This window comes from Petaurus breviceps, unplaced genomic scaffold (genome assembly GCF_028583685.1).
Source record: "Petaurus breviceps papuanus isolate PSGF00001 unplaced genomic scaffold, PetGlider_PUasm1.0 400, whole genome shotgun sequence".
Classification (NCBI taxonomy): domain Eukaryota; kingdom Metazoa; phylum Chordata; class Mammalia; order Diprotodontia; family Petauridae; genus Petaurus; species Petaurus breviceps.
Window position 1 is genome coordinate 6561014 of NW_027186316.1, and position 21740 is coordinate 6582753.

General features: G+C 38.9%; 2 protein-coding genes across 2 annotated transcripts in view; one reads left to right on the forward strand and one right to left on the reverse strand.

Annotated features, from left to right (window-relative positions):
• The window catches only part of TBC1D8B (TBC1 domain family member 8B), a 116705-nt gene that overhangs the window by 78081 nt on the left and 16884 nt on the right, over nucleotides 1-21740 (reverse strand). Inside the window, exon 2 of the mRNA XM_069100471.1 lies at nucleotides 750-860. Coding sequence (XP_068956572.1) covers nucleotides 750-860 — 111 coding nt within the window. The remainder of the gene's footprint in view (nucleotides 1-749; nucleotides 861-21740) is intronic.
• LOC138171013 (NTF2-related export protein 2-like) overlaps nucleotides 1-21740 on the forward strand; it is a 296615-nt gene that overhangs the window by 39445 nt on the left and 235430 nt on the right. The window lies entirely within an intron of this gene.

Below are 21740 nucleotides of genomic sequence, written 5' to 3' on the forward strand. Positions count from 1 at the left end.
TCACGGACTGTCTTTTGCTTTTTTTTGTCCTCAGTGCTCAGCACATGGCCTGGCACACAGTGGGTGCTTAATAAATGCTTTTGACTAACAGACAATGTTAGGTTGTCAGTGTGTGGATTATTGGGGTGGGGAAGGAGGAAGAACTTCTGGGTTAGGATCCTTATCTTGCACAGGGCCACACCCAGAAAGGTACAGAAGGATAGCAGGAGGAAGTAATAAAGGTAGAAGGACTGATTTTCCTGGTTCCTTGTAAGTCCCAACTAAAATCTCATCTTTTACAGGAAGCTTTTCCCAACCCCTCTTAATTATTTCCTATCTATGGCTTGTTTATACATAGTTGTTGGTATGCTATCTGCCTTATTAGACTGGGTGCTCCTCCAGGTTAGGCACATTGTCTTTTGCCTCTTTTTAGCACAATGCCTGATAGGAGGTGCTTAATATTTATTGACTGACTGACTAGGTTTGAAAGAGGGGCTAGCAAGGCATGGCTAGAATCTGTACTGCTAAAGGACTGCCCTCCATAAGAGATGGGAACTTGGGGTGAGGGGTGAAAAAAGAGAAAAGTATTATGTCATTTTTGTCAAAAATACAATAACAGAAAATCTTACTATTATATCCCAGCATGGTAACAGATGGGTTTTCATAGCACGAGCCAGACAACTGGAAGACAGAAATGATGGGTCCAAACAAACACATTTTTAGTCCTCTTCATTTAAAATGGAAAAATACATTCTCAAAGCCCCACTTACCACATGCAATGGACCAATAAACCTGAGAACCTGGTGTCTGGTGGAGGATGCGGAATGGAGCCACTTTAGCTGTTGAGTCTAAGACTGAATCAAGTGTCCCAACCAGAAGGCCTGTGGCAATGGAGAGATGTGTGAAATTAGGATTTTTATAAAAAAAATGGATAAAATAAAAATCACTTCCTATGAGAAGCATGAGAGAGACCATGCGAAGTAGATGGTAGAAAGCCAGCCTCTGAGGCAGAAAGACCAGGCCTCTGCCATCCACTGGCTGTGGGACTCTGGGCAGCTTTTCTAAGACTAGAATATACTACTGATAGATGATCTCTGCAGGCAGAGGGGGGCCTCCCCAGACCAATAAAATCATAGGGATAGTCTAAAAAGCCAAACAAAAACAAAAGATGAAACAATGTTATTTTTGAGTCAAGTATTTCCATTTCCAGCCCAGGGAGTCCTCATCAAAAGAAATTAAGTCTACTACATTTCTACTATGATGCCATAGTAGTATTATGAGTAGAACTCTTGAGGAAATCACATTTCAGCAGGAGTAACTCAGGCTCAATTACCCAAATCTCACAATATCATACCAGTTACAAGCCCATTTCATAATCACTGTGACATACAAGTAATTGTGTAAAGGTGGTAAAATCTTGGCTAAGGAGAACAGTACAGAAATGGGGGCGTGAAGGGAGGGAAGTCTGTTAACAGTTAAGTCCAAATGCATCAGCCAAGAATCCAGAACTCTTAGTTGACTGGCTTGGCCTTACCAATACAATCTTATCTTGAGTCATTCTCCAACAAAAATAAACTATGCTAGTCAGACCAGTCTCTGATAATCACTGCTATAACTCTCAGGTTATTCCTGCCTTTTTCCTCAGTGGATTTTTTCATATTATGATCAAGCTCAAATCTCCTCCCCAGACCCCACACCATCCAAATCTTATGCTTTTTTCCAATGCTTCCTTCCCTCCAAATACCCATATGATTCTAAGGATCAGAGATCCAGAATTGGAAGGGACCTTAGAGGTCATCTCACCCAATCACCCCATTTTACAGAAGAGAAGTGACTTGCCCCAGGCTGTCTCATCCATCAGAAGTAGGTTTTGAATGCAGCTCCAGAGCCAGAGTCCTTTGCCCATTCTACCAATAAGATGATACAAATCCAATGAGACAAGACAAATGCATCCTTTTCTTCTGTCATTTTGTGAGTGTTTTACTTTGGTGGGTCCAAGTTTTTCCCTCAGAGTAAGCATTCTAGACCAAACTTTACAAGAGTAATCCATTTTAAAACAGGTTTTTCACAGGTTTTCAATTTTCACCTACCAAAGAGGTTTCTTGGAAAAAGTGATATTTCAAGCAAGCTTTGAAAGAGGATGAAGACAACAGCTGAGAGATTATAGTAGGGAATGGGAACAAAGAATAAGGGGACTGATGGCAAATGTGAGTGACAATCTCACTTACCTGTCCATTACTTCAAAAAAACATTTTATTGACACCTTGTATTTTTAACATCAGGGTCATTTTGGGGTACGTGCTGCCCCCGCCACCCTGGGGACTGAAGCCTCCCTTATAACAAAGAAAAAGATAAGCTAAGACAACTGATACTGGGACTATGTCGATAACGTTATGTGCATGCGACATTCTGCCCTTGAAGTCCCGGCCTCACTCCTCAAAGGAAAGTAATAGGTTTCATTATCTGTTCTCTGGGACCATTATTGGCTTTTCAATTACTCCCAGGCCAGCTTCCTTTGGGGGCTCTTTTCATTCGTATGGCTGGAGTGACTGTAGATATTGTTCTTCTCGACAATTTGGCAGGAAGTCTCCAGAAGAATTCTCTAAGGAGCTATGTTTGACCTTGAGCTAACATTTAAGACTTCAAACAATGACCTGAATCAAGGCATTGATGACATGCTCATTAATGGTGGAGATCAGAGGATCATAGATTTAAAAATGGAAGAGACCTTACAAGTCTGCATCTACTGAGTCCAATACTTTTACTTTATGAATGGGGAAACTGAGGCCCAGAGAGGACAAATGACTTGCCCAAGACCACAAGTAGTGGCAATGTGAGGATCTGAACTTAGGTCCCCTAACTCTGAATCCAGGACTCTTACCGCCGCACCACACAGTTAATATGCTAGATGACAAAGTCTGGATCCAAAATGGATTGTGACAGGCTAGAGCACTAGGCTAAATCTACTTAGGTGAAATTCAATAGAGATAAACATGGTCTTTTTTGTTGTTGTTCAGTCATTTTTCAGTCGTGTCTGACTCTCCGTGACCCCATTTGGGGTTTTCTTGGCACAGATACTGGAGTGGTTTGCCATTTCCTTCTCTGGCTCATTTTTACAGATGAGGAAACTGAGGCAAACAGGGTGAAATGATTTGCCCAGGATCACACAGCTAGGAAGTGTCTGAGGCCAGATTTGAATTTAAGAAGATGAGTCTTCCTGACTCCAGGCCCAGCACTCTATCCATGTGCCATCTAGCTACCCACAAAGCATTATGATTGGGTTAAAAAAAAAAAGTTTTGCAAGAATCAGAAAAGGAAAGGCAATTTGTACAACACTTTTTCTGAAAAAGATCTGGGGGGTTAGTGGATTGAAAATATGAATCAGTGGTGTGATGTGGCAGCCCAAAAGGCCCAGAATAAGGACTAGGTGTATATACCTTATATAAGGTATAGGAATAAGACCTAGCTTCTAGGAATGATTCCTCTATACTTGGCCCTGATCAGACCACATGTGGAGTACTGTGGGCCCTCCAGTTTAACACAGACACTGTTCATTAAGCTGGAGGGTTTACCAATCAGAGGAGAGCAACCAAGATGGTAAAGGGCCTTGAGTCCATATCATATGAGGATCAGCCAAAGGCACTGGAAATGTTTAAAATGTATGAAGAGGGAGCAGAACCAGGAGGGGGAAGTAGCAGGAAGAAATAGAGTAAGCTACAAAAACAAAAACAAAAACAAAAACCAAACCACTCTCTTCTTAACAGATCTAGGAAACACATTAGACTGAATCTTGACCAAGAAATCAAATAAAAGGTCACAGTGAGTCATTCTTCCAGCATAGGTGGGCATAGGAAGACAGTCAGAGGTCTAGGGACATGAGGGACAGGGTCTGGCCAGGAGTATGCACTCAGAACAACGGAGGATATGCACTGAGACAAGATGAGGTCCCACACCCATATGAGGGCACTATGACCTCACGCAGGCTGTGAAAACAGGTGCTAAACTGGCATCTTTGTTACTCACTAACCAGTTCCAAGTGACAGATCCAGGGAGGCCTGAGGAAGGAACCACTGCCTAGGAGTGGCATTTTAGGGTAAGAAGTGGTCATAAGCCCTACACTATATACTGAGTGAGTGAGTGAGAGGAGCAAATTCAGAAGCATGAAGACTTGGACCCCCCCCCCCCCAGGAGCACAGCAAGGTCTCAGTTCCAACTCAGTTCTAGCCCAGCCTGAAGCCTGTAGAGGAATAATCAGGGCAGAAATCCCATACCAAAAGGGAGCCTACAGATCTTTTTGGATAAACAGAGCTTTCCCACTGGCTGATAGGGGCTGAGTCCAGCAGCAACCTACTGAAACTCCAAAGGTGGAAAATGCACAAGCCTGTTGCTCAGACCCAAATCCAGGTCAAGAACTTGAAGAGCTCAGACCAATGGGGCAGCCATCAGATTCTGTTCTGGATCATTCAACTCTGGGAGCATCCCAGCCTGAGCTGTCCTAAGAGCCGGGAATAATCCAACACTCAATACCCCAAGAAAACAAAAACAAAACCAACCTAGACACTCCCTCCAGAAGTTCCCAGAGGTACTAGGCAAAAAAAGAAGAAGAATATTGTAAAACACTATTATGGTGACAGAGATGCTCAAGAAACAAACCCAGGAGAAAAAAATAATTCTAAAATAGCTACAAGCAAACCCTCAAAGAAAAACACAGCTTGGGCACAGATTCACAGAGTTCCTAGAAGACATGAAACAAGAGTATTTTTAAAAAGTTAAAAAAAGTTTTTATAAATGAAATGACAGCACTAAAGGGAAAAAATGGAAAAAAGAGAACTATGGAAGAAAGAATTGAAAAGAGAAGTAATAGCTTGATGCAAGAAGTACAAAAGCTTGCCCAAGCATCAAACTCCCTAAAAATTGAATGGATCAAGTAGAAGCCAGGCTCCATGAGAACCAAAAATATTAAAACAAAGTCAAAAGACTGAAAAAGTAGAATTTAAAATAAAAATAGGATAAGAAAATAAAAATAGAAAATGTAAGGTATCTCATAGGAAAAACAACTGATATGGAAAACACACCAAGGAGAGATTATTTAGAGATCATTTGACTACCTGAAAGCCAAGATTAAAAAAAGGGCCTAGAAATCATATTTCCAGAAATTATAAAAGAAAACTGCCTAGCTATCTTACAAACAGAGGGCAAAAGGGAAATAGAAAGAATACATCAGTCATTTCCTAAAAGAAACCCCAATGAAAACCCCCTGGAACATTATAGACAAAATCCAGAGCTCCCAGGTAAAAGAAAGAGTTCAAGTATTAAGGAACCACAATAAACATCAAACATGATTTAGCGGCCACCACTCTAGATGTGCCAAGAGTCTGGAATACAACACTCCAGGAGGCAAAGGATATGGGCTTATAATGAAGAATAACTTTCCCACAACAAATAAAGCAACCCTGAAGTTCCACCTCATTGTCAGACTGGCAAAGCTGACCAAAAAAAGGACCATTGCTGGAGAGGGTGCGGGAAAACAGGCATATGAATGCACTGTTGGTACAGCCACGAGTGTAGTCATTTTCCAAAGCTACTAAACTTTGCATAGCCTTTGATCTGGTGGTGGTGGTGATGATGATAATGATGGTGTTTGAAACAACAACAGCAGCCGCCACCACCACCACTACTAGGCCTTACCCGAAAAATATCAAAGAAAGAAGAAAAGGACCCATATATACAAAAATCATAACAGTTCTTTTTCTTTTTTTTAATAGTGGCAAAGAACTGGAAAATGAGGAGATGCCTATCACTTGGGGAATGGCCAAACAAATTATGGTGTATGAATGTACAGAACACTACTGAAGTGTAAGAAATGATGAAGGGCATGGCTTAAAAGAAATCTGGGAAGACTTGTATGAATTAATACAAAATGAAGAGAACAAAAACCCAAGAGAACAATTTATATAATAAGAGGGACATCATAAAGACAAACAACTTTGAAAGACTTAAAAATTCTGATCAATGTAATGACCAACCAGAGGACCCATGATGAAACATATCTCCTGACAGAGAAGTGGTAGACTCAAGGTACAGACTGAAATATATGTCTGGACATAGCCACTACAGGATTTTATTTCCCTTCGCTAGATATTTTTGTTACTTGATTAGATATTTTTTACCATTTATTTTTTTCCAATGAGAGGAGGGGGAAGATGAGCAGGAGAGAAAAAACATTTTTGTTAAACGAAAAAAAAGTAATTGTTTTTATTTTTTATTTATTTTTTAAGCAATTGGGGTTAAGTAACTTGCTCAAGGTTACACAGCCAGTTATTTCTGGGTGTGGTGCTAAGTATCTGAGCCCAGATTTGATCCCCATGTCATCCCGACACTGGAGCCGGTACTCTTACTCGCTGAGCCACCTGGCCGCCCCTGAAAAGTCATTGTTTTTAAAAGGGAAGAGAGGAAGGGTAGGGGGAAAATAATGAGCTCTGTTTTGGATATGTTGAGTTTGAGATACCTATGGGACAGCCAGCTTGAGATGTGTAAAATGGTAAAAACTGGTAATGAGAGACAAGAGCTCAGGAGAGATGAGGGATGCATATAGAGATCTGGGAATCATTTGAATAGAGATAGATGAAGCAACAGGAACTGATGACAACACCAAGTAGAGTAGTATAGAGGGAAAAGAGAAGAGGGTCCAAGACAGAGCCCTGGAATACATCCAGTTAGAGGCCATGACCTTGAGAAAGATTAGACAAAGAGACTAAGAAGTAGTCAGACAGGTAGGAGGAGAAATAGAAAGACAATGTCATGATAATCTAGTGAGGAGACAGAATCCAGAAGAGAGTAATTGATGGTGTCAAATCTTGCAAAGAAATCAGGAAGGATGAGGAATTAGAAAAGGTCATTAGATTTGGCAACTGAGTGATCAATGCTAACACTAGAGAGAGTAGTTTTTGTTGAATGATGAGGTCAAAAGTCAAATTGTAGAGGTTTTAGAAGTGAGTGAGAAGACAGAAAGTGAAGGTGCCTAGTGCAGAAGGCTGTCTTAAGAAGTTTAGCTGAGAGTGAGGAGAGCAGAACCAGGAGAACTTTGCACACAATTACAGATACATAGACTAACTTTGATAGACTGGGTTCCTCTCAACAATGTAAGGTTAGAAGACAACTCCAAAAGATTCATGATGGAAAGGGATTATATCCACATCCAGAGAAAGAGCTGCGGAGTCTGAATGCAGATTGAAGCAAACTACCTGCTCTCTCTCTTTTAAGTTTCATTTTGTTTCATTCCTTCTTTCTCATTGTTCACTCTGTTGGTTTTAAGTCTTTCTTTACAACTTGACTAATGTTTAATGTGAAGGTATTTGTAGAACTGTATTGGATTGCATGCCGCCATGGAGGTCGGGGAAGGAGGGAGGAGGAGAAAATTTGGAGCACAAGGGATTGTAGAACTGAATGTTGTAAACTAAAAGTAAATACACAATTTTTTTAAAGTTTAGCTGCAAAAAGGATGAGAGATAGATATAGATGACAGCTAGCAGAGATGGTAGGATCAAGCGATAGTATTTGAAGATGGGAGAAAGATGGGTATGTTTGAAGGTATCAGGGAAATAGCTAATAAACAAAGAGAAGGTGAAAATTATAAGACTGAGGATGACAGAGAAGCTGATAATAGAATAAAGAATACATGTAGAGTGGTTGGTCTTAGCAAAGAAAAAAGTCCATCTCTTCATGTGGGACAGGAGTGAAGGAAGAGACAGTGAAAGTAGGTGACAGTATGAGGAAGACATAAGGAATTCTCAATGAATGGGTTCAATTTTTTCAATGAAGGTCCTGAGCTGGAGAGTGGGGAAGGTAGGAGAGTGGAACAGTGCCATGGGAGGTTTGAGTGAGGACCCAGTGGAGAGTAAAGTAAATTGGAAGTGGATACAGGTGCAGCAGCATGTGGTGGATGATGGGAGTAATCCAAAATTGGGGTTTAATGGATGGTGGATGTAGTGGATGGTGAGAGTAACACAAGGCATGACCAGGGAAAGAACAAGGGGGCAAATGATTTTAGTATGGACGACAGCATAGAGTTGAACTGAATCATCAAGGAGTCAATATAGGGAAGGGAGGTGAGTGTAGCCAATATGGAGGTGACTGCCTTGGAAAAAAATAAAAGGTGGAGGGATTGGAACTTTCGGCAGAGGAAGAACAGGGCTAAGGTTTGTGTGGCAGAGGGAAAGATGGAATGATAAAAGATTATGCTCAGATAAAAAAAATTCATAGTTAATAGTGTGATCAGCAGCCAAAAAAAGCAAATGGGAATTGTGGGCTATGTTAAAGAAGAATAGATGGAGGCAGTTGTCTTGACTCTGCCCAGATCTGACCATGTCTTGAGTAGCCTATCTAATTCTTGATATCACATCTTAAGAGGTACAGTGACAAATTAAAGTATGTCCATTGGAGGGAATGTAGGGAAAGGAATTTCATTCTCCCTCTCCCTTCCACTCCCCTGCCATGGACTATGCATAATGGCTAAAAGAACTCAGGATGTTTAGCCCAGAGAAGAGGAGGCTTTCAGAGAAAGGATAGAATAGCTTGCTTCTTTATAACCTCCTGTAAAAACAAAATATCCAAAATAAGGGAAATAGTTTTCAAATTATATAAGAAAAAATGGAAATTTACCCTCTCAAAAGGAAATTAATAAGCCAAAAAAGAGGTGACAATTTTTTTAAAAATTCAAAAATCCACTGAATCAAATGCCAAAAGCAGCAGTAGCAATGCAGAAAGAAAAGGGAACAGTTCGAGCTATCCCAAAGGACATTCTCAAATGGATAAATGACATGCTTCAATAATTCAAGGAAGAATTAACACTTAGGAGATCATGAAAGGTAATAGAAGAACTTGGAACAATGAAAAATTCCCAGGGGAGGAACTGAAGCTATGTGAATGAAATTTTTTTAAAAAGAGAAAAATAATGAAAGGCGAGATAGAAAATATGAGAGAACCTGAAAGGCATGGTTAATACATTGTTAGTGGAGATCTGAATTTGTCCAGTTGTTCAGGAAAACACTTTGAAATTATGTTAGGACACTAAGTAAACTGTTCACATACTTTGACCCATTGATACCACCAATGGGCATAATTCTCCAAAGAGGTTATAGGCAAAAGGAAAGGTAAACATATATATATATATATATATATATATATATATATATATATATACTAAAATATTTAGAGCAGCTCTTTTTATAGGGAAGTGGGTGCTCATCCATGGGAGGATAACTGAATAAATTATGGTTTATGAATGGAATGGGAGAGATAAGTGCTTAGAATAACACATGTACCTTTAAACTAAGATATACTAACTGTTAATCTAATTTAAGTATAGTATTGGATTAATCATCCAAAATAGAGAAGAAAAAGAATATGGAAGATGGAGTGTGGGGGGGTAAGGTGAACTGAAAGTGAAGCTCCTATTTTTATTAAATGGGTATGTGGGCGGGCAGGGGAAGGGGTAGAATTAGAGAAACAAATTGTTAATAGCATAAAATATATGAATCTTGGGGGCAGTTAGGTGGTACAGTGAATAATGCCCTGGAGTCAGGAGGACCTGAGTTAAATCTGGCCTCAGACACCTGACACACTAGCTGTGTGACCTTAGACAAGTCACTTAACCCAATTGCCTTGCCTTCCCTCCTCTCAAAAACAAACCCAAAAAACCATAAAGTGACTTGGACAGTGCATTTTAAAAATGTATATGAATCTTGTTTAGAACTATCATTTGCTTTAATGACAAGTAAAAACATTTGTTTTCCCTTCTGAAAAACCAAATAATAATTCAAGGAAAGAACTGAAGGAAGAAGACCAAGTTAACCATAATAACACTAAGTATAAATGGACTTAACTCCAAATACAAGAGAGAGTGGTAATGACAAACAGTCAATGTTGGAAGGGCTGTGAGAAGATAGGTACACTAATACACTGTTGGTGGAGCTCAGAGTTGGTCCAACCATTCTGGGAAATCAATTTGGAATTATGAAAGAAAAGTCATTAAGCTGTTCGTACCCTTTAATCCAGAAATACCTCTACTGGGTGTGTGTGTATATATATATATATCTGCCAAGAAGGTCAATGACTGAAAGAAAAGCCCTGGTCGCCACCCACAGTTGAAAAAGTGCTGAAGGGGTCCCAAGTGGAAAAAGTTTAAGAAGCCCTGCTATATATAACAAAATATTCAAAGCAACATTCTTTATGGCAGCAAAGCAAACAAATTACCAAACACTACTGGAAATAAAATGGGTACCCTTCAACTGGGGGAATGGCTAAACAAATTTGTGTTATATGAATGGAATATCATTGGGTCATAACTTAAAATAAATGAAGAATTCATAGAAACATAGAAACAATGCATAGATACACTGTATGAAGTGATTCAGAGTAAAGAAAGCAGAAGTAAGAAAATAATATACACAATGACTATAATAATGTAGATAAGGCAGAACACTAGTGAACAGCAAGCAACAATCTCCATCCAGGAGAAACTAGAAGTAAACATATATACCTTTCTCCTCTCAATGGAAAGGAAGTATACAATGTCAGACCTGATCTTGGTGTCAGCTTTGTGTACATGTCTTTCTTTGCTATGAGCAAAGATTTAGGCAGGGGAGGAGATTAAGGGAGAACTATGGTTTAAAAAACAAAAGGCAACAACAAATCCTTTTTTAAAAGGGGAAGTTGGGTTGTGGAATGAATTAGAAAACAGAATACAACAATATTTGACTAGAGGAAGTGCATTTCAGAGTTGGAAGAGAAGCTGAAGGCGATCTAATCCAACCCGAAGGTGAACTTCCAATCCCAGCAGGAGGACCTATGATGAAGGAGAACCTCCAGGAGCAGGTCTTTTCCCTTTTAGAAAACTCTACTTCCCTCTCTGAGCTACTGCCCCACAACTGGCAGCATGGCAACATGGCTAAAAGAAGTTCTGAATTGTTGGTAAATATGGAACATGTTATGGTGTATCCCTCAGAAAAATGGTTAAGAAAACTGAAATTAGCTAGCATGCCAAGTATACTATTCCTTCTATGGCAAGACCAAAAGGAAGAGATGGGCTGTGGATATGTGGTATTGTGGATCCTGTATGGAAACAGTAACTGGTGGTGTAGGGATCTATACTACCACCTCTGTAGTCACAGTCAAATCTGCCAGCAGAAGACTGAAGGAAGTAAAAGACCAGTAAGATCTTTTTTATTTTTTGCTTTTTTGGAGGGGGAAGATAAGAAAATTAGGGTTAAGTAACTTGCCCAAGGTCACATGCCTATAAAACTGTGATCAAGTGTCTGAGGGCAGATTTGAACTCAGGTCCTCCTGACTCCAGGGCTGGTGCTCTATTCACTGAGCCACCTAGCCACCACCAGTAAGATCTTCTTATCAAATATTTGTAGTCTATAGTCCAACAATAAATAGGTTAATTTGTGGAATAAAAATTTAAGAAAGAAAGAAGGAAGGAAGGAAGAGAGAGAGAAGGAAGGAAGGAAGGAAAAAAAGAAAGGAAGGAAGAAAGGAAGAAAAGAGAGAGAAAGAAAAGAAAGAGAGGAAGAAAGAAAAGAGAGAAAGGAAGGAAGAAAAGAAAGAAAGAAAGAAAGAAAGAAAGAAAGAAAGAAAGAAAGAAAGAAAGAAAGAAAGAAAGAAAGAAAGAAAGAAAGAAAGAAAGAAAGAAAGGAAGGAAGAAAGAAAGCTCTACCTCTCATAGTGTCTCCTTCCACCTGCCTCTTTGTAACATCAATCTATTGCTCCCAGTTCCATCCCCGGAGCCAAGCAGAACAAAGTCCAATTCCTCTTCTGTATGCTAGTCCTTCAAATGCTTGAAGACAGTTATCATATCTCCCTCTAACTTTTCATGTTCGTTTGGCCATCATCCCCAGTTCCCTTACCCAATCTTCATTCAACATAGAAAACACTGACACAGATTTCAGCTGAGAGACTAGTTGTTGTTACTGTGCTGTTTCTATCAGGTCGGATTCTTTGTGACCCCATTTGGGGTTTTCTTGGCAAAGATATTGGTTTGCCATTTCCTTCTCCAGTTCATTTTCCAGATGAGGAAACTGAGGCAAACAGGGTGAAGTGACTTGCCCAGTATTACAGAGCTAGGAAGTGTCTGAGGCTGGATTTGAACTCAGGATGATAAGTCTTTTTGATTCCAGGCCCAGTGCTCTATCCACTGTGCCACCTAGTCCAAGAGACTAGAGCCAGGGTCCTCAAGTCTGGCCCTTTGACTGAATCCAAACTCCACAGACCAAATCCTCTTAATAAAAGGATTTGCTGTGTCACGAAGCCGCACCCAAGGACCTAGAAGGTCACATGTGGCCTTGAGGTCACAGGTTCCCCACCCCTGGGGATTAAAATGTACAAAGTTTCTTCAAGAAAAGCAAGAGTAGTGTTTGAGGAGATCAGAATGAATGAAATGAATGAAGGAATACATAAATAAATAAATCACTAGGTGCCAGACACTGTGTTATGTATTGTGGATACAAATACATTCTTACCCTTAAGTGAATGACAGGGAAAAACAAGTCGCAGGGGGGGTGGTGGTGGTGGTTCCCCAAGGGAGGGATGTTCTACATTGGGAAGTCACATGGGTATTTAGTGGAGCCATAGGGCAAATGATTGCTGCATACTTTCAAGAAATGGTAGTGTTGATTTGGTTACTGGTTTCAGAGCTAGAAATTGAGGGGGAGGGAGGGAGAATAGAAAGGGTATCCACCCTAGGATGTGGCATGAAGTTGGTTAAAGAACAGCAGTGTGACAGTCCAGAGAGTGAAAATGGAATTCAAACCAGAAAGTATTAACAGGTATAAATAAGGAAATTGTGCTTAAAAGGTAGTATTCAAAAGGAGAACATAATCATTTTAAAATATTCATTCCCCAAATAATGAAGCAGTGAAATTTATAAAGAGTTGAAAGTCTTATAAGAAAGAGATAGAACATGAATAACTGTAGGAGATTTGAATACTCCTATCTGAATATAATTTCAACAAAAAGATAGACAAGAATGAAGGTACAATGCTGAATACATCTGGCAGACAAAAATGAATGGGGAAAGCAAAGAATATACTTTATTCCTCCTAAATACACATGGAATATACACCAAAATCCACCGCATGCTAGATCATAGAGCAGTGATGGGTCAATTTGTCAGAATCAACTGAAAGTACACATTTTGGGACACAGCCCATGTAGCAAGGACAAGAAAAACACAAATCTCCATTGGTGACCCACTGGTACTTAGAGCATAAGGTACTCCCTTTAGCCAGTGTGAAAAACAAGCATTTTGATAGGCTAGAAGAGTAAGCCAGATCCAATGACATGAAATGTAACTGGGCTAAATGACGAGTAAAAAGTACAGAGGAAGCACAGGTAGATAGTTGTGCATCTGAAAACGATCTTAAGGTTTTAATGAACTTAAATCCCAAGCTGAGTCAACAGGCTGATCAGGCAGCCAAGAATACCACTGTCATACTATATTGCATCAAGAGAAGCATAGCTTCCAGGGCCCATGCTGGAAAGCCTTTATGGACAGTAAGAGTAACAGACCACTGCTGATTTCCAAGACCCAGTCTAGCTCAGCATAGAGAGAGGCTCATTACCAGCAGGTAAGCTACTTGGTAATTAATTCTTTGGCCATAGCAATTGAGGAAATTTTTTTTTAAATGCAAAAATGACCCTCCCCTTCTGTTTCTGCATTGACAGTTGCAGAAACAGGGATGAAGGGTATTAATAATTACATAGTTTTTAGACCATCTAGAATTTTAACTTGGATTTTGGTGCTCCAAATGTAAGATTCTTGTCCAATGACCAAGCAGATGTGCTACTGGGGGAAACAAATCATGTCATTCTTGACGTTCCTGCCATAGACAAAACCATTAGAGAGAAAAAAGTAGAAGCTAAATGGAGAATGGCACACAGGTTCTCTCTGAAGAGGCAAAGGAAGGAATCGGAGAAATTGGTGTTGCAGGCCTAAAGGCAAGAAGAACCCTTTAATGGGATTTCTGGCTAGTTTGCATTGCCATACTTTGTGATAAGGATTTGAGAAAAGACCATCATGGAAATCTTATGTATCTTATGTACCCACATGCATCTTATGTACCCACATTGGGTACAGAGGACAAAGAAGTAGAATAAATCCAGGAAGAACTCAATAAGACCCTTGAAATTAAACCAGTCTACTCTTTGATACTTGATACCTTCATTGCAAAGGTAAGAACAGGTGAGGATGGTGAGAAAAATACCAAAAACCAAGGATCAAGAAGAAGCAATGAGGTGAAATACTTGTAAACTACACAGAAGATTCATGTCTTTATATCATGAATACTTTCTTTGAGAAAAGAACTGGCAGATGCTGGACACTAACGGTACCATGTAACATCACACAAAATGAAACTGATTACATAGTCAGTTCTACCCCAACACAAGTTTTGAAAATGCAGATTTTGAGTTTGCTTTTACATGATTTCTTCCACAAGAAACAGTTTGAATGCAAAAAAAAACCATCCTAATTCACAATACCCCACTTTCATAAGCAAACTTCTGGTCTTTGTCAAGGTAAAGTGTCATAAATATTTATTGTATATCTTCTGGTCCAGTAGGAACTGTGGGCGGAAAAGGGACGGTCATGCGAGCACTTCTTAAACTGTGGGTCATGACCCCATATGGAGTTGCATAACTGAATGTGGGAGTTGAAAAAAATTTGGCAACAGTAAAAGGTTTCTGAATGAACAACCAAAAATTAATTCAAAGTAAACTCGTAATGAATCTGAGATGTTTCTGGCACCACTTGCAACTTCATTACAGCCTTGGTTCTGAACACACAACATAATGTATTTTGTACTGTGCCTGCTATCACACAACACAATGCCTATGGACGCTGCAAGAAACACCTTGGCTCAGATTCGAGACTATTATATGTAATGAAATGCAGTGTTTTTACTATACATACAAAGTTTTCTGCTCTTAGAGAAACATTAGTTTAAGGAAAATAAAGACTTTTAATACTGTCATTCCTCAGCATCTAAGTATCAAATTAGTATATCTTTGGATTATATTGTGTTAGAAAGTTTGATTTTAAAAACTGCTGTTATCTCCTTCTTTTATATAAATATAAATATTTAACTGCAGCAAGACAAAAGCCCTTCAATAATATTTCTCCGCCATCCCCACTGTATGTATATGTAAGTGTGAACATCAATTCCTCAAATTAAGCAGAAACAAGTGTAATTTCATAAACTAAAGCTAGTACTTATTTGAGAAATTATTAGCAATGTTTACTTATATTTTAGTACAAATTTTTTTTTGGTTGTGAATAAATGGCTAAATTTAGACAGAAGAAATAAAAATACTGATGACAATGCTCAGAGTCTTTGCTACCAGGTTGTAGTACACCTAAATTGACAAGAAAAAGAAAATATGTTGAATTGTTTCTGCAATATGGATTTACTTCTTTTTCTTTTTGGAGGGGAGAAGATAGGGCAATTGGGGTTAAGTGACTTGCCCAAGGTCACATGGCTAGATTTTTGTGTTAAGTGTCTGAGGTCGGATTTAAACTCAGGTCGTCCTGAATCCAGGACTGGTACTCTATTCACTGTGCCACCTAGCCACCCCTGGATTTACTTTTAATAATGATGATGGTGTGGGAAAACCTCTATGCTTAATTTGTAATGAAGTTTTGACTGTGGAAAGTATGAAACCAGTCAAACAAAAATGACATCTTAATACCAAGCATGCAGAGTACTATAATAAACCAAAGAAATATACTGAATAACTATTAAAATCTTCAAATAAAGAAAAATAATGTTTTGAGAAATTTGTTACTGTCAATGAAAAGTATTTACTTGCATCTTGGGAAACTTCTTATTTAACTTCAAAAACTAAAAAACCCTATGCGACAGGAAATTTAGTGCTTTCTGCTGCTATTAAAATGTCAGAAATAGTTCATGGGAAAGAGTATGGGGATAAAATTTGTAAATTTTCGTTACCAAATGATACTGTTTCCAAAAGAATTTATGAAATTAATAATGACCAATACCAGGCTTACGGGCAGCCTAAAGTTTTCAATTCAGTTAGATGAAATAACTTATATTTCTAACATGGCACAATTATTACTTTATGTAAGATATGTTTATGAAGGAAGCATACATGAGGAATTGTTATTTTGTCACCCTTTGGAAGGGCACACAAGAGGGGAAGATATATATCTTAAAGTCTATGACTTTTTCACAAGTGAATGTTTACAGTGGAAAAATTATGTTGGGAGTCTGGACAGACAATGCTAGAGCAATGATGGGCAAGAATTTTAGATTTGTAGCAAAAGTTAAAGCTGGTGGCAACGAACATATCACTTTTACTCACTGCATGATCCATTGGAAGGCACTCAGCCAAAAAAAAAAATCACCGAAGTTAGATGTTGTGCTTTGTAATGCTATAAAAATCCTTAACTTCATTAAAAGCCATGCCCTTAATAGTCCTATGTTTTCAAACCTTTGGAAAGACATGGACTCCAATTACAAAAGCTTATTACTAGGGGGCAGCGAGGTGGAACAGTGAATAGAGCACTGGCCCTGGAGTCAGGAGGACCTGAGTTCAAATCCGGCCTCGGACACTTAACACAAAAAAACTAGCTGTGTGACCTTGGGCAAGTCACTTAACCCCAACTGCCCCTCCCCCCAAAAAAGCTTATTACTACATGCTAATGTATTACAACATGTAAGGTGGCTCTTAAGAGGGTGAAGTTTAAACAGATTATTGAAATTGAAAGATGAAGTTGTTATATTTTTGACTGAGCAGAAATTTGATTGTTAATTTTTTTCATAATGACTTATGGCTTTCAAAACTGTTATTTGTCAGATATTTTCAAAAACCTCCATGATTTAAACATGTTGCTTCAAGGAAAAAATTGTAACATTTATGTTAAAAGATAAAATTGAAAGTTAATATATGAAAGAACAGGGTAGAAAACGATTCTTTAGAAATGTTTACAGCTACAGATGATTTTATAATTGAAAATAACCTTACCAACGTTTTAACTGTAAAAGTTATACCTGATCATCTGAAGTGCCTGGAGACAGGGTTTCAGAAATACTTCCCTTCAAATTTTGATTCTAAAAAAACAAATTGGGTTTATAAACCATATTCGAATACTCAAATCAAAAACATCAAAACACCAGTCATCTGCCATTAAAAATTCAAGAAGAATTTGCCAAGTTATCAAGCGACATAGTTGTTTAAAACTTGAGTTTCCTAAAAATCGTTAGATGAATTTTGGTTTGGGATTAGGATAGAATTTCCAACAATTTCTGACACAGCCCTAAACAGCCATTTTGCACTAGGTATTTATGCAAAGCGATGTTCTCAGCATTGACAATTATAAAATCAAAATATCGATCGATTCTGAAAAAACATTGAAGATGTTGTACATCCTGCAGTAACAAATATTCTGCCAAGATTTAATTCTTTATGTAAAAATAAACAAGCACATCCATCTAATTAGTATGCAAATTTGCTTTCGTCTTTAATAAACGGTAAAATTTACCTATAAATGTTAAAAGAAATGGTAAAAGAAATGTTTTAAAATAAATTTCTTTATGATTTACTATCAATAAATATTATACTTGTATACCTATTTTATATATCTATATACCCAGGGTCACATAAAAATTTCTTAGGTGAAAAGGGGTCAAAAATGGAAAAAGTTTAAAAAGCCATGGTCTATGCCCCCCCACCCCTACCCCTTTCAGCATGGCCTCCCCTGAGTTGTAGGCTGCCTGAGACTTTGTAAGCTGCCCTATGGTAACAGGGTACAGGCTGAACAGTAGTGTAAGGCCATGGACCTGGCCAATATTTACTGTACTATTTATGTATTTTCTTTTTTTAATCTTTTATTTATTTATTTTCAGTTTTCAACATTCATTTCTACAAGATTGAGTTACAAATTTTCTCCTCATCTTTCCCCTACCCACACCCCAAGACAGCGAGCCTACTTAATACCCCTTCCCCCAATCTGCTCTCTCTTATATCCTCCCCTATCCTCCCTCTAACTTTCTAGTAGGGCAAGATGGATTTCTATACCCCAGTGCCTGTATATCTTATTTCCCAGTTGCATGTAAAAAAAAATTTTTGTTTAACATTTGTTTTTAAAACTTTGATTTCCAGATTCTTTCCATTCTTCCCTCCTCACCCACCCCCACTGGGAAAATAAGCAATTCAATATAGGTTGTACATGTGTAGTTATACGAAACATTCCCATAGTAGGTATATTGTGAAAGTCTAACCATATTTCCCTCCATCCTATCCCGCCCCTTATTCTACTTTCTACTTTGACCCTGTCGCTTTTCAAAAGTGATTGCTTCTAACTAACCTTTCCCCCAATTTGCCCTCCCTTCTATTATCCCCCCTCTTATCCCCATTTCCCCCTGCTTTCCTGTAGGGTAAGATACCCAATTGAGTGTGTATGTTATTCCCTCCTTAAGCCAAAGTCAATGAGTAAGGTTGACCCATTCCCTTTCACCTTCCTGGTCTTCCCCTCCATTGTAACAGTTTTCTCTTGCCTCTTTTATATGAGATAATTTACCCTATTCTATCTCTCCCTTTCTCCTTCTCTCATTATATTCCTCTCTCACCTCTTATTTTATTTTATCTTTAGAGCAATCGGGGTTATGTAACTTGCTCAAGGTTACACAGCCAGTTATTTCTGGGTGTGGTGCTGAGTATCTAAGCCCAGATTTGATCCAGGTCATCCCGACACTGGAGCCGGTGCTCTTACTTGCTGTGCCACCTGGCCGCCCCTCTCTTATTTTATTTTTTAGATATCATCCCTTCCTATTCAACTGATCCTGTGCCCTCTATGTATACATGTACATACATATGCACACATTCACATATTACATTCACATATGTATTTATACATACACCCTCCTGTATATACATATATGTATGTATACATATAAATACATATGTATTCCCTTCAACTATCCTCATACTGAAAAAAGTCTCATGAGCTACAATTATCATTTTTCCAGGTAGGAATGTAAATATTTCAACTTTAATAAGTTCCTTATGATTTCTTTTTCCTGTTTACCTTCTCATGCTTCTCTTATTTCTTGTATTTGAAAGTCAAATTTTCTGTTCAGCTCTGGCTTTTTCATTAAGAATACTTGAAAGTCCTCTATTTCATTGAATGACCATATTTTCCCCTGAAGCATTATACTCAGTTTTGCTGGGTAGTTGATTCTTGGTTTTAATCCTAGCTCCTTTGACCTCTGGAATATCATATTCCAGGCCTTTGATCCCTTAATGTAGAAACTGCTAGGTCTTATGTTATCCTGATTGCGTTTCCACAATACTCAAATTGTTTCTTCCTGACTGCTTGTAATATTTTCTCCTTGACCTGGGAACTCTGGAATTTGGCTATGATATTCTGTAATGTAATGCCAAGCAAAGGCAACTCCCCAAGGTTCAGAATACCAGCATAGGTGCTCTCCATTTTATTCAGTGAAAAATTAAGAACAGAGAAGATCAAAATATGACATCATTCAAAATACAGCATTTACTAAGTGTGATTAAATAATCTCCAAGTACTACCCCACCCCAGGACATAACATTCATTTAATCAATTACAAAGTCCCTGTTCTAAATACTACTCCACCCCTAGGCTGTACTTTCATTTAGTCCATCACAAAGCTCATCTTTTCAAATGGAGATTAGTTTCCAATCATAAGTAAAGTACATTCATTTGTTCAATCATAGAACACAAAAAGGTCAAAAGTTCCCCACCCCTGGATCACAATTGAATCTACCCCAGAGTTACAACAAGTTTAAGCACAGCACTTAATACCCAAATGGAGGTCTTTTCTTCATCTTGACAGGAGGCAAGTTCTCAGCAATCTTTGTTTCTGGGGAGACAAAGCTTAGCAAGGCCACAAGATACATTGCCAGTCTCTTCATTAATTCATCCTCTGTCTGCAGAACAGTCCTAGAACCCCTGAAAACATTAGCAAAACCCTCTCCCAGGATTTCTGTAAATATACAACAAGAAAATCCTTCTTCAGGGCTTCTGAACCAACAGAAAAGTTCCAAGAATTCTGCAACAACAGCACTGTCCTTCACCAGTAGACAGAATTCACTCTCTATCTGCAGAACAGTCTCAGGAGCTCTGAACCAACAGCAAGGTTCCCACGCTTCTGCAACAACAGGACTGTCTTTCACCAGTGGACAAATCTGGCAAAACAACATCAAAACAGACAAACAAAGTACCAGCAAAACAGCCATGTCTCCTCAGTCCTTGGCAGCTCTGGGTGGCAGCTCTCAAAGTCCTGAGCAATTCAAAGTGGCCCTCAGCAATCCTCTCAGTCTCTCTCTGCCTCCACGATGCTGCTTCCAAAAAATTCTTCTGCCTCTCTTGTGTCTCCCCAAATTCACGTCACCAGCTCCTCCCAGTCCAGCCCTCTCTTTTCACGTCAACAAGTCCATCCTACAAGTGGGATTAAAAAGCTCTGGGTTTTAACACCAAAAACCAAGCCAATACAGGGGGATCTTTATATTCCATTACTATCACATATTACTAGGAGTTTTCTTTTTAGGATCTTTTTCAAGAGGCAGTCTATAAATTCTTTCAATTTCTATTTTGACCTCTAGTTGCAGAATATCAGGGCAATTTTCCTTGAGAATTTCTTGAAGGATGATTTCTAGTCTCTTTTTTTGATCATGGCTTTCAGGTAGTCTAATAATTCTTAAATTATCTCTCCTGGATCTATTTTCCAGGTCAGTAATTTTTCCAGTGAGATATTTCACATTGCCTTCAATTTTTTTCATTTGTTTGGATCTGTTTTATAGTGTCTTGACTTCTCACAAAGTCATTAGCTTACATTTGCTCCAATCTAATTTTGAAGGAATTATTCTCTTCAGGGAGTTTTTGAGATTCTTTTTCCATCTGGCAAATTCAGCTTTTTAAGGCATTCTTCTCCTCATTGGCTTTTTGGGCCTCTTTTGCCATTTGAGTTAGTCTACTTTTTAAGGTGTTATTTTCTTCAGTATTTTTTGGGTCTCCTTTAGCAGGCTGTTGACTCACTTTTCATGATTTTCTTGCATCACTCTCATTTCTCTTCCCAATTTTTCCTCCACTTCTCTTACTTGATTTTCAAAATACTTCTTGAGCTCTTCCATGACCTGTAAGCAGTTCATATTTCTCTTGGAAGCTTTTGGTGCAGGAGTTTTGACTTTGTTGATTTCTTCTGGTTCCATGTTTTGATCCTTTTTGTCCCCAAAAAAGGAATCTATGGTCTGATTGTGCTTCCTCTGCTTGCTCATCTTGCCAGCTAATTACTTGAGTTTTGAGCTTTTTGCCACAGTAGAACTCTGCTTTTAGAATGGAGTCCCAAATCGCTGGGGTTTTTGCAGTTGTCAGCACTATGAGGAGGGTGCCCTCTCTACAGTTACCACAAGCTCTGGCACACTCACCCCAGGACCACCACCCCAAGACTGAGATCCAGATGCAAGCAGGTTAAAGCAAGAGTGATTACCCTCTGAATGGTTGCTTGGTCCCCCTACAATCTGCAGCCCTGGAGCTCTGGAGGCAGCCACACGGCAACAACTGCAGCCACTGGGCCTCCACCACGTCTCACCCCGGGGAAGGGGCTGGACCAGGCTCTTCTGTCACCCAGTTCCAACAGAGTTCCCTACTGACCTTTTACATTCTCTTTACTATTTATGGGTAGAGAAGTCTGGAAACCATCACA